Source organism: Coenobita brevimanus, chromosome 75, assembly GCF_032717465.1.
Source record: "Coenobita brevimanus isolate Jiangsu-jjx chromosome 75, ASM3271746v2, whole genome shotgun sequence".
Lineage (NCBI taxonomy): Eukaryota > Metazoa > Arthropoda > Malacostraca > Decapoda > Coenobitidae > Coenobita > Coenobita brevimanus.
The window spans coordinates 22,090,085-22,106,344 of record NC_137028.1 but is presented as its reverse complement, the minus strand read 5'-3'; the positions used below and the strand labels follow the sequence as shown (position 1 = coordinate 22,106,344).

The 16,260-nt window shown below is 41.8% G+C and overlaps 1 protein-coding gene across 1 annotated transcript in view; it reads left to right on the top strand.

Moving 5' to 3' along the window:
• The window catches only part of Taf5 (TATA-box binding protein associated factor 5), a 255,487-nt gene that overhangs the window by 82,641 nt on the left and 156,586 nt on the right, over positions 1–16,260 (top strand). Inside the window, exon 6 of the mRNA XM_080278918.1 lies at positions 11,031–11,150. Coding sequence (XP_080135044.1) covers positions 11,031–11,150 — 120 coding nt within the window. The remainder of the gene's footprint in view (positions 1–11,030; positions 11,151–16,260) is intronic.

Below are 16,260 nucleotides of genomic sequence, written 5' to 3'. Positions count from 1 at the left end.
TACACACTCTCTCAAACTCATCCACCAAGCCTTGCAGCTCCCCTTCGTCTTCACTCAACAACACAGTATCATCTGCAAACAACAGTACAGGGAGTTTCCAAACACTATCCTCTCTCACCAGGGCCACTCCAACATCCACTACCCTACCTTGTACCTCTTTTATTACCCCATCCATGTACAGATTGAACAACCATGGAGACATGACACATCCCTGTTTGAAACCAACTTTCAAGGAGAAAAATTCACTTAGTTCACCATCCACACACACTGCAGCCTTCGCACCATCGTACATACTCTTCACAGCATTCAACAATTTCCCATCTACTCCATATATTCTTAACACTTTCCACAATCCTTGTCTATCCACCCTGTCATATGCTTTCTCCAAATCCATGAAAGCCGCATACAACTTCTTTCCCTTCTCTAGAAACTTTTCCACTAAAGATCTAAGAATGAATATCTGATCTACACAACCTCTTCCCTTCCTAAAGCCTCCCTGTTCTTCTGCAACTAATTTCTCTGTTCTTTCTCTAACTCTGTCTATAAGTATCCTACCATACACTTTTCCTATTATACTAAGAAGACAAATGCCCCTATGATTACCACACACTTCTTTTTCCCCTTTTCCTTTGTACAAGGGAATAATTATACCTGACTTCCAATCCTCCGGGACTCTACCTTCCTCCCAGGCCAATCTGCACATCTTCCACATCCATTCTACTACTATCTCTCCCCCATGCTTCAGCATTTCACCACACACTCCATCAATTCCTGGGGCTTTCCCGATTTAACTTTCTTCATTGCTTCCACAACTTCTATCCTACTGATTTCTTCCTGTCTTCTCACCTCCCTCCTTCTCCCAGCCATTCCCCAGCCACTTATACTCGCATTACTTCCATCCTCTACGTTCAACAATTCCTTAAAGTGTTCTCTCCATCTGCTCATTTTTTCTCCCTTCTCCACTAGTAATCTACCATTTTTATCTTTCACTCCCCTGCTAACTTCACTTCCACCCTGTCTTACTCTTTTCACTTCTCTCCAGAACATTTTCTTACAGTCCCTCCACTTTACACTCAAATTCCTTCCAAATTCCTCATCCACTCTCTTCTTACTCTCTCTTACCAATCTTTTCACCTCTCTCTTCCTTTCCACATATAACTCTCTCTTCCGCCTCTCAACTTCTTCCACGCCCTTATTTCTCATTTATTCACAAAAAACGAGCACGTGCACCATCCATCGCAATAAGCATCTACTCGTCATCGCAGTTAAGCAGTAACTGGTGGTGAGGGAGGTGGAGGGTTTGCCAGATTGGAGCTTGGCCACATTACCACACTCCTCAATTTTCATTATCAAATTTAACTTTTCATTACCAAATTCGTAAAGCTAGCATTTATTCTTCACTAATTGTATATACAAGTGGAAATAAATGTAATCACTTTCCTTATAATTAACAGCATGTTGATTATTTTCATGCTATGTAGGCTAGCAGATTAATCAGAGACTGCAGACAATTCACCATCTCCATCATGTGTATCCTCATACATGTGAAAAATCTGTTTGGTAAAGCATTATTCTGATTCATTACCAAACGAATTTTTCATTACCAAATTGGTTCACATTTGGTAATGAAATATACCAAATGGCAACCCTGACAGGGGAGTGGGGAGGGGGAAGGAAGGAGTGAAGGGGCTGTGGTATAAACAGCTGTTCAGCGCCGCGCAGTAATTCCAAAATACGGGTGGGGAAAAAAAAATCGGATTTTTAATTTTTGTTTTCTTTTTTTGGCCATTTTTGGGTTCCGAAGGTCCAGGCCCACAATGTCCGGTAAGTGGGGTGTCCGGAAAGTGGGCGTCTGGATAGGATAGGGATTACTGTATTATTATAATTATTATTATTATTATCTGTCTGTCCATGCCTCTCCTCCATCCTTCTTTCCTTCCATCTTCTTCTGTCTTTCTTTCCTTCATTTGTTCCTCGTCCTTCTTCACATGGGTGACTTTACACTCCCTCTTCTGTCTTTCTTTCCTTCATTTTTTCCACTTCCTTCTGCCTGTGGGTGACTCCACACTAAGTGACAAGCCAAATGGCCTTGCGGAGTGGCAGTATCGTAACCATTGAGGTCTTGCCTAAGTGACGTATTTGCTGCTGCTATAAAGCTTGAATTGGGAAAAGTTTCATTACCATCTCAGCACTTTTGCAGCACCTCGGTTTGGGTTACCTTTCCTAGAAGGGTAGTCAAGTCGTACCCCACCTGCTCGTGGTGACCTCGCAGACACCCTGTTTTTTTGTTTTTTTTCCATTTCTGTTTTTTGTGCTTTTTTTTCTTTCGGTTTTCTTTTTTCTCCTAAATTAGGGTGACACAAATGGGGGCGGCGCTACCCAGGTTTATCCCGGGTAGTATTGTATATACATTTTGCTGTTGTTGTCATTTTGTTTAGTTTTTTGTTCTCCCTTATCATGAGTAAACAACACCAGTGCCCTCGCTGCAGGAGGTCTGTAGCAAAAAGTGCACAAGCACTGAAGTGCGCCTACTGCAGCGAGGGGATTCATATAGCTTGTGAAAATTTGGATGCAGGTGACTATCCATTCATGAAGAAGAGCCACCAGCTGGGCTTTCGCTGGCTATGTAGCCAGTGTGTTGCACCAGCAGACGAGGTCTTGGGTGGTAGAGGAAGTAGTACCAAGAAGGAGTTCGAAGTTAAAGTTATTGGGCCGATCTTTCAAGCAATCAGAGACGTATCAAATAGACTGGAGGCACTAGAGACCAAGGTCTCATCACCCATGGCGGTCACGCAAGATCAGGCCAAGTCATTTGCGGATGCTGTTCGCGGGTCTCTCGTGGGGGGAGGGAAGGATCTGCCTGGGGGCGTGATTGAGATCAGTGCTCATGGCCAGAAAAAAGCCATTCATAGTCAGCATGTACTGATTGTGAAACCAGAGAGTGGCGCTGGTGCCCTGACAAATCAGATGGGACCAGAAGACATCAGAGGCGTACTTAACTCGGTACCGGTTGATAGCTGCCTTAAGACCAAGGCTGGTGGGCTGGTAATGAAGTTTCCATCAGCTGAGGCCAAGGGTGAAACAACTTGGGTGCTAACTGATCATTTTGGCTCTGAGGGCACTTTTTGCATATCAGAGCCAAAGAAAATGTTGCCTAAAATGACCGTGACAGGCCTTTCCACTTCCTTGGATGACTCTAACATCATCCCAGATATTCTGAGAAAAAACAATAAAATTAAGATGCTCGTTGATCGAGGTTGTACCCTCAACCTTCTGTTCATAAGGACAAGGAATGATACCAAAACTGCTGTCTTGAAGATGTCGCCAGAGGTGAGATCCTCCATTGTAGAACAGGGCAATTACATCTATGTGGATCTTACAAGATGCCGTGCTTTCGATAGATTCTGGGTTACACAGTGTCATCACTGTCAAGGCTTTGGTCATACATTCGAGAGATGTTCTAGGAAAAGTGATGAACCTAAATGTGTCTTTTGTGCTGGAGCCCATAAATCTAAGGACTGTAGTAACAGAAATTCTCCCAAATGCATCAACTGCTCCTCTTTAAGACATCAAGATGCTAATTCAAAGTCACAGTCAGTTGCCCATTTTGCATCAAGTAGGGAATGTCCAATTATGATTTCTCATAGGAATAGATTGATTGAAAACACCAATTTTGACCATTCAAAAAACTGACTATGTCCCTCTTGAACCAGTTAAGGATGGATCTTTTAAATATTCGTTCTATCCGTAATAAGATAGACTGTATTAATGAAACCCTAAATCAACACGAGCTTGACATTTTGTGCTTGACTGAAACCTGGTTATATGAGTCTGATATCGATATTATTCGTAATGCTTTGCCTAAGACACATTCTATTATTAGTATTCCCAGGCCTGCTGCTGACTATCCGGGAGGAGGCGTAGCACTCATCTACTCGGCAGCACTTTCAAACGTTTCTCTCATTGACTCAGACCTGACCCCATCTTCATTTGAATTTATGGAAGTATTAATAAATTTCCATCAGAATACCATTAAAATTGCAATTGTCTATCGACCAGGTCATCCGGACAGAGATCGAGGTTTTATGAAGGAGTTTGGGCAGTTTCTTGAAGGGTTTTCTCTTAAACCTGGAGGACTTCTTGTTTGTGGTGATTTCAATTATTGGGTTGACAGTCCAGAGTCAAAACCATTTTCTTCAGAATTCCTTGAGTTGATCACCCAGAACAATTTTTTCAATCATGTGAGTAATCCAACTCATGTCTCAGGACATGTCCTTGACTTGATCTTGTCCCCTGTTGGTTGCAGGCACGTATCAGATGTGGAGGTTGACTCATTTGACCCCCTCATCTCTGATCATGCTCTGATCACTCTTAGTTTTGATGTCCCGAAATCCCCTTCATATAAAAAGGTCATCAGGTTCAGAAATTACAACACTGTTGACTGCCAGTTGATGTGTTTTGAAATTGATCATTGTTTAAACTCCATTGATTCTTCAAGTCTTTCTTCTGGTGAATTGGTTGATATTTACAACAACGAGCTCAGGTCAATTTTTGACCATTATTGTCCTGAGGTAGTAAAATTAATCACTGTACATGATAATTCTCCGTGGTATGGTCCATCCATTAATTCTTTGCGTAGACAATGTAGAAGGGCAGAACGTGAGTGGCGCTTGCAGCGGACTGAAGTAACTCGTTTGCGTTATGTTTTTGCGAGAAGAGCAGTTGTTCACACTGTAAAAGCCCAAAAGGCTAGGTATTATCAAAATAAAGTTGATTCATGTGGTGGTGATAAAAAAAAACTGTCTGCAGTTGTGAACAGTTTGGTTGGTTGGAGGAATGTAATTGTTAAACTAACTTCTTTATCTGATGCCCAGTTGGCTTCTGATTTTGCTTCATTTTTTATAAGTAAGATATCTCGCATAGGAAGTGATTTAGACAGCAGTTCTCCTAGTGAAGCATACTCAGTTGACTTCCAGCCATGGTGCACCGGGGATTATTTGCTTTCAACATTTCATCCGCTGAATGTAAACAAAGTCAAATGTTACATCAGAGAACTTAATAAAACTTTTTGCTCACTCGATCCGTGTAACATGTCACAACTGCCTGATGTGTATGAGCACGCTGCAGACTTTATCTGCAACATAATAAATAGATACTTCTTAGAAAGTAATTTTGTGCAGTCTGAGAAACGTGCTTTGCTTAGGTCCCTAATTAAGAAACCTGGCCTTGATGTTGAGAGCATGACAAATTATTGTCCCGTCTCTACCCTGTCTTTTTTATCCAAGATTATTGAGCAGGCCATACTCGATCAACTCTTACCACTACTGGAACACAACAGAGTTGTTCCTGTTGTTCAATCAGTATACAGAAAATACCATTCAACTGAAACTGCACTAACAAGGATTCAGAGTGACTTGGTGGCAAACACTTGTAGTGGGATGTCCTCTTTCCTAGTTCTGTTGGATCTGTCTGCAGCTTTTGATACAGTAGATCATAAACTATTGTTGGATGATCTGTATTTTTATGGCATTCGTGATAGTGCCCTTTTGCTCTCATATCTGTCAGACAGATCTCAGAGAGTGGTTGTTGATTACGCTAGCTCTGATTCTGCTCCTCTTCTATTTGGAGTTCCTCAAGGATCAGTTTTGGGTCCAATTATATTTACTATCTACATAAGTAGTTTATCGTCTCTACTTGATGCTCATGATGTGTCCTATCGTTTTTATGCTGATGACACCCAGCTGTATGTTAAGATGTCAGATATCAACGATACTAAGACAAAGTTTGAGTCTCTAATGTCTGATATTAAGATTTGGATCGCTAAGAGGAAACTTAAGCTGAATGATGGTAAAACTGAGATCATCATCATCAGAGGAAACAGAAGGGGTGATGACACTGACAATGCCTTGCTTTGAACATTGGCATGTCACAGCTGCATCCAGTCGGTTGTGTTCGAAATCTGGGTGTTTATTTTAATTCTAAGTTAAATTACAAAGAACATATTAATCAGGTTGTAAGAGGGTGTAACTTGCATATCAGAAATCTGTACTCTGTGAGAAAATTCCTGAATAGACGGTGCCTCTTAACATTGGTCCATGCAGTGGTCTTGTCTTGTTTTGATGATTGTAATTCACTGTGGGTTGGTCTTCCAAATAATATACTAACAAAAGTTCAGTCTGTGTTGAACAGGGTGGCACGGCTTATTTTTGGTCTCCCCCCGAGAACTTCAACTACCCCTTTTCTGATTGAGTTGCATTGGTTACCAGTAAAGGCTAGAATTGAATTTAAACTGTGTCTTATTACATTCAAGGTTCTTAAGTTTGGTGAACCGAAGTACTGTATCTTGCTGAATTGTTAAAACTCCCATCGACACGCCCGGGTGTGATGTTACGCAGTGAAGATGATTCCTTGCGTCTTGATGAGCCAGGAACCATTCACCAATCATCTTTCTCTGATCGTTCTTTTGCATATAAAGCCCCTAGATTATATAACAGATTGCCATTGTCCATAAGACAACTCTCTACTGTTGAATCCTTTAAGAGACAGCTGAAAGCCTTTCTTTTTTCAAAATGCTATGACCTGGAGAGAGGTACTATGACGGATGATTATAGGGTTTAATTATTGCCACTTTCATGTATATATGATGTAGCTTGTATTATATGCAAGAAATGTCACAATTCTTGTAATTGTAGAAATAATGTATGTGTGTCGAGCGCAAGTGAATTCCCAAAAGGAAGAACTTGCGCTTTTGAGAAACAAAAGGCCAGATTATTATTATTATTATTATTACACCAGGAAACCATTTGCTGCACTAGGTGGTAACCATATAACCAAATTTTCGCGCTTGGTGGTTTAGTGTGTAATTTCGGCACTCCAATCGGATTGAGCCAGTGAAGGTTTCTATTGAAGGGGTGGCTGGGGTTTATTGCTCATGTAATGCCACTCAGGGATGAGTGAGGCTGGTCACTCTCATCTTAACCCTTTAACCGCGGGCATTGTTTTGACCCGACTGGCCCCCCCCTGCGGGGGTTCCAGCCAAAATGTAAACAAACTTTAAACCTTTATAACTCTGCACAGAATAAATCTAGAGCGAAAAATAAGGTGCCATTAGAAAGTACTAACCTTCGGCTTTGCAATGATGTAGGTTTCGTGATTTCATTGACTATCACTGGATGGGCAGTGCCATTAGAAGTGAGCGATCTAAAATCACTATTTTTCGCTCACACACCATTACCAAATGCCAACCTCATTCTGATAATAATACTATAAACATATATGAACACTGCACATACGATAAACACCCACTCTGTGTTCACTGAGGCAGGTAAAAAGCACTGTAATTGCCCGCACTTCACTGCCACATCAGCGCTGTTGTCACTCACAAAGCTGGACAGATACTGATGCGTGTTTGGTCAGGGGTGGGGTGGGGGACCCGGGGGGTGGGAGGTGGGGGCCCGGGGGGTGGGAGGAGGGAGGTGGAGGTCGGCTGGAATGAAAGAACTTAATAGCTACTCTCCCTTGAAACAATTGGCGTGCGGAAAAAACGCGCGTTATTCAAAATATTCACAAACATTCCAGAATGACACCCGAGGTTTGGTCCAGTTTTTGCAATGTCATTCTGGAATGACACCCGCGGTTAAGGGGTTAAATGTCAGGACCAACTTGCCTAGCCCTGGGCTCCTACGCTCCTTATGGGGCAATGTAGGATTGGATGATGATGATGATGATTATTATTATTATCATTTTTTTCATCATCCAATCTTACGTTGCTCCATGTGGAGCATAGGAGCCCGGGGCTTGACAAGTTGGTCCTGACCTTTAAGATGAGAGTGACCAGCCTCACCCATCCCTGAGTGGCATTACATGAGCAATCAACCCCAACCACTCCTTGGATATAAACCTTCACCGGCTCAATCTGATTAGAGTGCCGTAATTACCCAATAAACCACCAGGTGCCAAAATTTGGTTATATGGTTACCACCCAGCATAGTAAACGGTTTCCTGGTGTACAGGAAACTATTTGGCTTGTCACTCAGTGTAGAGTCACCCACAGGCAGAAGGAAGAGGAAAGAATGAAGGAAAGAAAGAGGAGGGAGTGTAAAGTAACCCGTAGGCAGAAGGACGAGGAAAAAATGAAAGAAAGACAGAAGAGGATGGAAGGAAAGTTGAATGGAGGAGAGGAAAGGGCAAACATCCGAGACCAGCACTACATCGATTGAGTGGATTGTGAGCACCCCCACCTACCACAATTATTAGTATTATTATTATTATTATTGTTATAAAAGGGAGTTGCTTTTTCTTGGTTGGTTTGGCAAGATTTCATTCATACAGTCATCATCTAATCGAGTGTTGCCCCATGAGGAGCGTAGGAGCCCGGGGCTAGGCAAGTTGGTCCTGATATTTAAGATGAGAGTGACCAGCTTCACGCATCTGTGAATGGCATTACGTGAGCAGTAAACCCCAACCATCCCTTGGATACAAACCTGCACAGGCCCAATCCGATTAAAGTGCTGTAATTACCCACTAAACCACGAGACGCCATAATTTGGTTATATGGTTACCACTCACCATAGTAAATGGTTTCCTGGTGTACAGGAGACCATTTGGCTTGTCACTCAGTGTAGAGTCATCCATAGACAGAAGGAAGAGGAAAGAATGAAGGAAAGACAGAAGAGGAAGGAAGGAAGGAAATAAGAGAGAAGAGGGCAGTCACCCGAGAGCAGCACTACATCAAGTGAGTGAATGGTGAATGCCCCCACCTACCACTTGACAAGATAAAGGTGGGGGAAAATAGGCCCATTTTTTACTCCCTGGTACCAGATATCATCTTGAGCAGTGTTTGCTGAATACTGTACCACTATTCCTCAGATATGGTTCAGAGTAATTTGCTTTGTTCCTAATTGTGAATTTCTTTTTTTAACCCCTACACCGCGGGCTTGTTTACCAATGACTTGCGTGTCCTGCGGGGTTATTTGGGCTCCGACAGACTCTAAAAAAATATTTGCCAAAAATCAGTTATTAGTCCTAGAATAATAAAATTACATATGCTTATGGCACATACCTTCAGCTTTCTCCTGGAATGATTGTTGAGCCTTCGTCGGTTACCGTAGGACTTGTGGAGACCTCTGAAGTAGGGTAACGAAGTCTCCACTTTACACTTCCCGACAACCCGTAATATGATTACCACAGCCAGATACAAACACTATAAACACTATTCTACAATTTTCAAGTAGTTTGGGATCCATACTAAAAAAAAAAACACTGTGAAAGCAATGGAAATTACGAGCGCGTCTGATCGTCGCACTGGCACTAGTTCGCTCTTGGTACTCTGTCATTTATTATTCATAAAACCCCTCACACTTTATATTTCTATTACTATATAACACTTATATATATCTACAGTCTTTATCCATAAGTTTCCTTCAGTAGTATTAGTTTATTGTCACTGTAGGGATTCAATTTCTTTCAGTAAAATACGTAGCATTCACTTTCTCGTCCTGTATACTAGCATTGAGAGTGAATGTCATTTTCATCTTCACTCTCATAACTCATAGCATTCAGACATGCTAGAGTGAATCTTTCACTTTCATTACTCCTAGGGTATATACTCGTATTCTTATAATACTACTCATTTACATTTCTATTTACGTTCTCTATTATATTTACGTTATTTACATTTCTATTTTATTTACACTGTGTTATGCACTGTCACTTGAAGTAACTTATAAAACTATTTTCCATTGTTCACGTATATTTACATTCATTACTTTCACTTGCTGTTTACACATTATTTACACATTATTTACAATTCCACTTGCACTGTTTTACTCAATAGAAAGATCGTAGTCACTCTTTTATCAATTGTCAGCCCTTTACCTCTTTCCACACGAGGTTTAGTAGGGGGTAAAGGTCACAGGGCCCTTTGCACGGGGGTGAAAAAGTCCTTGAAGTCAGCAAGAAGAAACATACGTACCCTCACTTCGGAAGATGAGAGTAAACTGATAACGGAGGGCCAGGGTGGAGGCCTACTTAGGGGATATTCAGAGCTACCAATGTTAGCTCTTGAAACAGCTATGTCTAGCACTGAAATGATTGGCAGGAAATCTAGACAATACATTATAAATTAAGTAGTTCCAGGTGAATGTAAATATCACTTAGGCTTCTCCCTTCCCTCCTTACATGAATATTTATTACGAAAATAGATTATACGGCATATTTCAAGGGGATAAAAACAGCGAAAATTAGCGAACGAGTGCACGTGAGATGTTGTCAGGTGATAATTAGCCAATTCCAGGTGTATGGCACTCTCACCTTATTTCTTCCTTGTATATATTATTTGGTATAAGAATAGGACATAGGGCTTATTTCAATGGATGAAATCAGTGAAAAATTCCAGGGAAGATTTACTTAGCGTAGCACGGCCGGGCAGGCGAGAGGATAGGGTAATGGAGGGGGGGTAGGGAGGGGAGTCAAGAACGGGGAGAAATGGCTAAATTGTCAACAATGGATGGGAGTACAGATGAGATTAGGAATGCTGACTAGTGTTGGACATTGGCAGTACTGATAGATGATACAAGCCCCCACTTGGAAGCCCGGGTGAATTCAAAATAACACAGAATCACAAAAGCGACGCCCCGCGGTATGATCCCTTGCTCCCAAGCGTCACGAAAGTGACGCCCCGCAGTTAAGGGGTTAAGTGAAAGGGAATATGTTGGGCATGATTAATTTCTACCAATTCCTGATAAAGGAAAGTGCAGTATACTGTAATCATTTTTGCATTGCATCTACAGTTGAACTTCCATTGTGTGTCTCATTCATAGTAAGCTAATAAGAATATACATTAGATACAGTATTTTCACATTTGGTACATCATCTTTAGCTACTGTATGCTTCTGTTCATGTGCAGTAGGTGGTTTGATTTTGTACCTTCATTCTTTAGTAAATGAACAAGAGAATGAAAGTATTGTAGTGAACCGGACTAATTGATGGAACACATTAATTTTATTTCAATTTTGTCCAAACATTTGCAGACGAGATATCGACAAACTGGAAAAGGCTAAAGCCTTCAGAGACGCTTTGAAGAGAGTGAATCTGAGCAGAGAAACTCTTCCATCCGTATGCTTCTATACATTTTTAAATGCAACAGGAAAGTAAGTAATTTGACATTAATGTTGGGTATTGTACACAATATGAAATTTGAATACAGAACTCAAGTATGTTCAGGGACGAACTGCACTGTACATGATTCTCATGTAGGGTATTGATGTAAGAATTAACACAGTATGTATTATTGTTTTCTTTTCATTGTCTAGCTGCTTGGGAATGCCATTGTTCTCTTTATTTGTCTTTTTTTACCATTAGAAAGTCTTTTAGTTCTGTGAAGTATAAATGTCTCAAAATGTTAATACAAACATGCAGTATGAGGTCTGTTCAGAAAGAAAATGAACTTTTAAATAGCATACCAACCAGCTGGTGTAGCATGATTGCTATGGGGGAACGCTATATAGCAGCAACTTTGAACTTTTGTCTAACACTAGCCGGATTAGTTGCATTATGCCACATCACCTAGTCATTAAGGTACATGCACTTAAGTGAACGTGTGTTTAATTTTTATGATGGTAGTGAGGCATGTGTAATGGTAAATGGGCATCAAAGTGAATGGTTCACGATCAGTGTGGGCGTTCGACAAGGTTGTGTGATGACCCCATGGTTGTTCAAGTATATATGGATGGTGTGATGAGAGAAGTGAAAACACGAGTAATGGAGAGAGGGATGACGTTGGTAATAATGGTGATGGATGGAATATCTCAAATTTGTTGTATGCTGATGATGCAGTACTACTTGCAAATACTGGACAAGAATTTGGTAGACTAGTGCAGAGTTCTGCTGATGTCTGTAAGCATTGTGCCTTGAGAGTAAATGTAGAAAAGAGTAAAGTGATGGTTATTGATAGAAAAGGTGATTCCCAGTATGATGTTGCAGTGAATGGAGAGAGACCGGGATTGGTGAGAGAGTTCAAATACCTGGGTACAGTGATTGAAAAGAGAGGAAAATTCGCAAAAGAAGTGGAAAGTAGTGTGACAAAAGGAAGGAAAGTAGCTGATGCTGTGAAGGCCTTGATAAGAAACAGAGGCTTCAGTGTTGCAGCTGCACGAGGCTTACATGAATGAGTGTTAGTGCCATGGTTGTGAGACTATGGTGTGGCATGAAAATGAAAAGTCAAGAGTAAGAGCAGTGAAGATGGGACTGCTGAGGAATATATGTGGAGTACAGAGAGTGGATAGGATACGAAATAATCTGATTCGTGAAAGATGTGGAGTGAGGAAGTTGGTGGACACCAGAATCGAAGAGAGCTTACTGAGATGTTAGGGTCATGTGGAGAGAATGGATAACAACAGAGTGGTGAAAAAGGTAGATCTGAGCGTATTTGAGGGAGGGAGGAGGTGAGGTAGGCCAAGGAGTAGGTGGAGGAATATGGTGGATGAGTGTGTGAGGAAGAAAGGTATGGAAGTCAGTGAGGATAGAGGACTGAAAACAGATCAAGCTGGCTGGATGAATGTTGTGAGCAGCGCATGATCAGGGATTTGGCACCCCTTATTAATTTGACAGCGTTTGGGTACATTTATGTGAAACTACAGAATGTAGTGAATGTTTTTGGCATATCAGATTGAGCCAGGATCCTGGGGGCATGAATGATGAGTGAATTGAAGCATAGATGATGAGTGAATTGAAGCATAGCCCATTGGAGTGGGCAGATTTGGGCTGTCTGGGCATTGCTACTCCTCGCCCTGTCCTAGGGCGAGAAAGGAGGTCCGGATGATGATGATAATGAACAATGAAGGATCTTGAAGAGCAACGTGTTTGTGTGAAATTCTATTTCAGATTGAAACTTTTATAGAGACTTTTCAGATGTTGTAACAGGCATATGGGGAGGATTGTTTGAGTCATACGCAATGTCACAAGTTGTTCTAGTGGTTCGCTTCAGGAAGATTACTCACTGAAGATTGTCCCAAATTTGGATGGCCTTCCATGTCAAGAAACAACGATCATGTTGAGAAAGTGCGTGGTATGATCTTTGAATATTATCGCCTGACTGTCCGTGAAGTTTCTGAGGAAGTAGGTATCTGTAAAACTTGTGCCACACAGTTTTAAACGAAAAACTTAAGATGCATCATGTTGCCACAAAATTTTTGTCATGTCTGGTGACAGATGAGCAAAAAGAGAACCGTGCCACAGTCACTAAGGAGCTGCTTGATATTCAAATGTTGAAAACTTCCTGCAAAATGTCATAAAAGGTGATAATAAAACGTAGGTGTACACTGTACAGCTGTGATGTCAAAACAAAAAGGTAGTCATTGTAGTGGGTTGGAACATCATCACCACGACCAAAAAAAAAGCAGGCCAGTGTCACTCAAAAGTGAAGGTGATGTTGACCATCTTTTTTGACTGGATGGACATTGTTCATAATGAGTTTGTTCCACATGGTCAGACAGTCATTAGAGTGTTTTACTAAATGTTGTGGACCATTTGAGGAAGGCAGTGTGAAAGAAGAGGCCTGAGGTGTAGACAAACAAAACCTGGATGCTGCACCATGACAGTGCACCTGCTCATGTGTCGTTCCTTATGCTTGACATTTTGGCAAAGCACGAAATGACTGTCATCTCCCAGCCATCTTTCTCTCTGGATTTAACCCCTGCAGACCTCCCCCCCCCCATTTTTTTTTTTTACCCCCTCCCCAAAGTTGAAAGTCACCCTGAAAGGTCATTAATATCAGGCAATAGAAGAGATAGAAGAAGGTTTGTCAAGTGCTCTAAATGCACTGTCACTCAAGTTTGTGTACCATGATGACCAAGTCCTGTGGTGCAATGCAACTAGTGTTAGACTAAGGTTCAAAGTTGCCACTATACAGCACTCGTCATGATCACACTATGCCAACTGGTTGGTGTGCCATTTAAGAAGGTCAGTTTCGTATTGGACATACCTCATATATCAGTGTAAAAGATCTCATACCTTTAAATGGTGTCAGCTGATTTTGGGTGTTGAATAAGATGCAATTTAGTTGTAGCAGCAGTAGTAGTTGTAGTAGTAGTAGTAGTAGTTGTTGTTGTTGTTGTTCTTGTTGTTTTGTTTTTATTGTTAAAACTTTTTTTTCTGATGGTCATCATCAAATTATCGTGGTATAAGGTATAGATGGATTGGACTGGAACCAGCACAAGAATAGGAAAATTGGCAAGTAACAGATGTCAGCAAAGTTCCCAGTGGAATAGGTCATACATTCAGCCACTTTCCATTCATGACTAAAAATTATCAGCTCTGCCCATAGCATAAACTGTAAGGATCCTTATGGTTGGAGTGTGTTACTTTAACTTTGTCAAGTGCCTATTGTACACCATGATATGATTTTTGATTATTTATTGTACATAAAGCATGTAAAGAAGATATATCATCATAAAGGATGATTAGAGAAAGAATACATATTGATGAGATGCAGTTTGGGTTTATGCTAGGCAAAAGGGCCACTGATGCCATATTCATTGTTTGATAGCTCCAGGAAAAATTTATAGGATAGAAAAGGGAACTGTACTTTGTTTTTGTTGATTTGGAGAACGCTTTTGACAGAGTCCCTAGGGAGCAGAGCTGGGCACCTCCGCAGTCACTTCTGCAGTCTGCAATTTCTACAGTAGCGGACCGCATTATTTCAGCTGCAGAATTGCGATTGCGATAAACTCGTCCAAAACTTATGGTATTTCGTTATAGAAGTACAGTCAATCCTCGTAAATCACGTGTTCATAAAGCACAGATTCGTAAATCGTGGCTAAGTGGCTGTCAGACTGCTGGCAACCTTAAATCACTGTTAAGTCATGAAAATCGTGGACCTAGGCACCCAAGTGGGCCTTTTCTGAGGAGAATCATAAACCGTGGCATTCAAATTGAAAATTGCGATCAGTCAGGGGTGTATTGGCGTCAGCCGGCTAAGGCATGGGGTACTACAGGCTTAGTCATGGACTGTTTTGACAGATTTGTCGAGGATGCGAAGGCTCATTGCAACCGTGTTAAAGTGCCATTCAAAGTGTTGCTGCTTATGGACAATGCTCCCGCTCACCCACAAGCCCTAACCTCACGCCACCCCAGCGTCAAAGTTATGCTCTTCCCACCCAACACCATCTCTCTTCTCCAGCTGCTTGACCAAGAGATAGTAGTGAACACAAAGCTGTTTTATGCCCAGTTATTTTATCACCAGTCTACCTCAGCTGTCATCGACAATGCACCAGAGCGGCAGTTGCTGAGAGAGATCACAGCAGACAGCATCAACAGTGAGGCAGAGGCGGGTGATGTTGAGCCTGACCTCGGAGAAAGTCGGGAGGTGTCTGTGTACCAGTTCAGGAGGAAATTCAACATCAGGGACTCTATCGACGCACTACTAGAGGTGTGGGGCAAGCTTAGTGTTGAAACGATTGCATGTGCCTGGTGCTTTCTCCTGCCTAACCTCATGAGTGAAGATGCGCCAACTCAGGGTGTAGAGGATAACGTACAGGCTGTTGTTCAACTGGCTCGGAATCTGCCAGGCTGTGGTTAAGTGTCAGCTAGTGACATAATGGACATGATTACTGAGAAGGTTGATGATGCTAAGGCGGTCGTGGAGGCTGTTATAGGAGATGAGAAGCACTTGGAAAGGCAGACCAACCTTGAAGTGAGTGAAGTGAATATGCAGGAACGTGGCGGGCCTTCTTTGAAGGAGCTCAGTGATTTGCTTGTTTACGTAGACTTGGACAAGGAGATTGTGAAATCCATTGAACGTGATGAGGAAAGGTGTAGTGAGAGTATTGGTTACCTAGAAAAAGCTGTGCATTTTTACAAGGACTTGCATAATCACAGAGTTAATGAGATACATCAGGAACTCATCACCCACTATTTTGCCCGGGTAAGGGCAGAAGCTGAGTCTGAACCACAGCCTGGCCCTTCACACACTGAGGACGTGGATGACGTAGCATCTGTCATCTCTAAGGCAGACTTTGAGGGCTTCCTGAGGGAGGCAGAGGAGCTGGAGATGGGAGAACAGCATGAGGGAGCAACCCCACCTCATGCTGAGAGGTTCTAAGTTCTTCCCAATACCACCCCACTCCATTCACTTCAGCAATTTCGTCATAGGTTTGAGGTGAGATCCCTTAACATTGCTCATTTATATTTAATACATGCACTGAATATTCCTAAATATGCATGTTTGTGTTTGATGGTGCCTAGATAGGTGGAGGTAGGGTG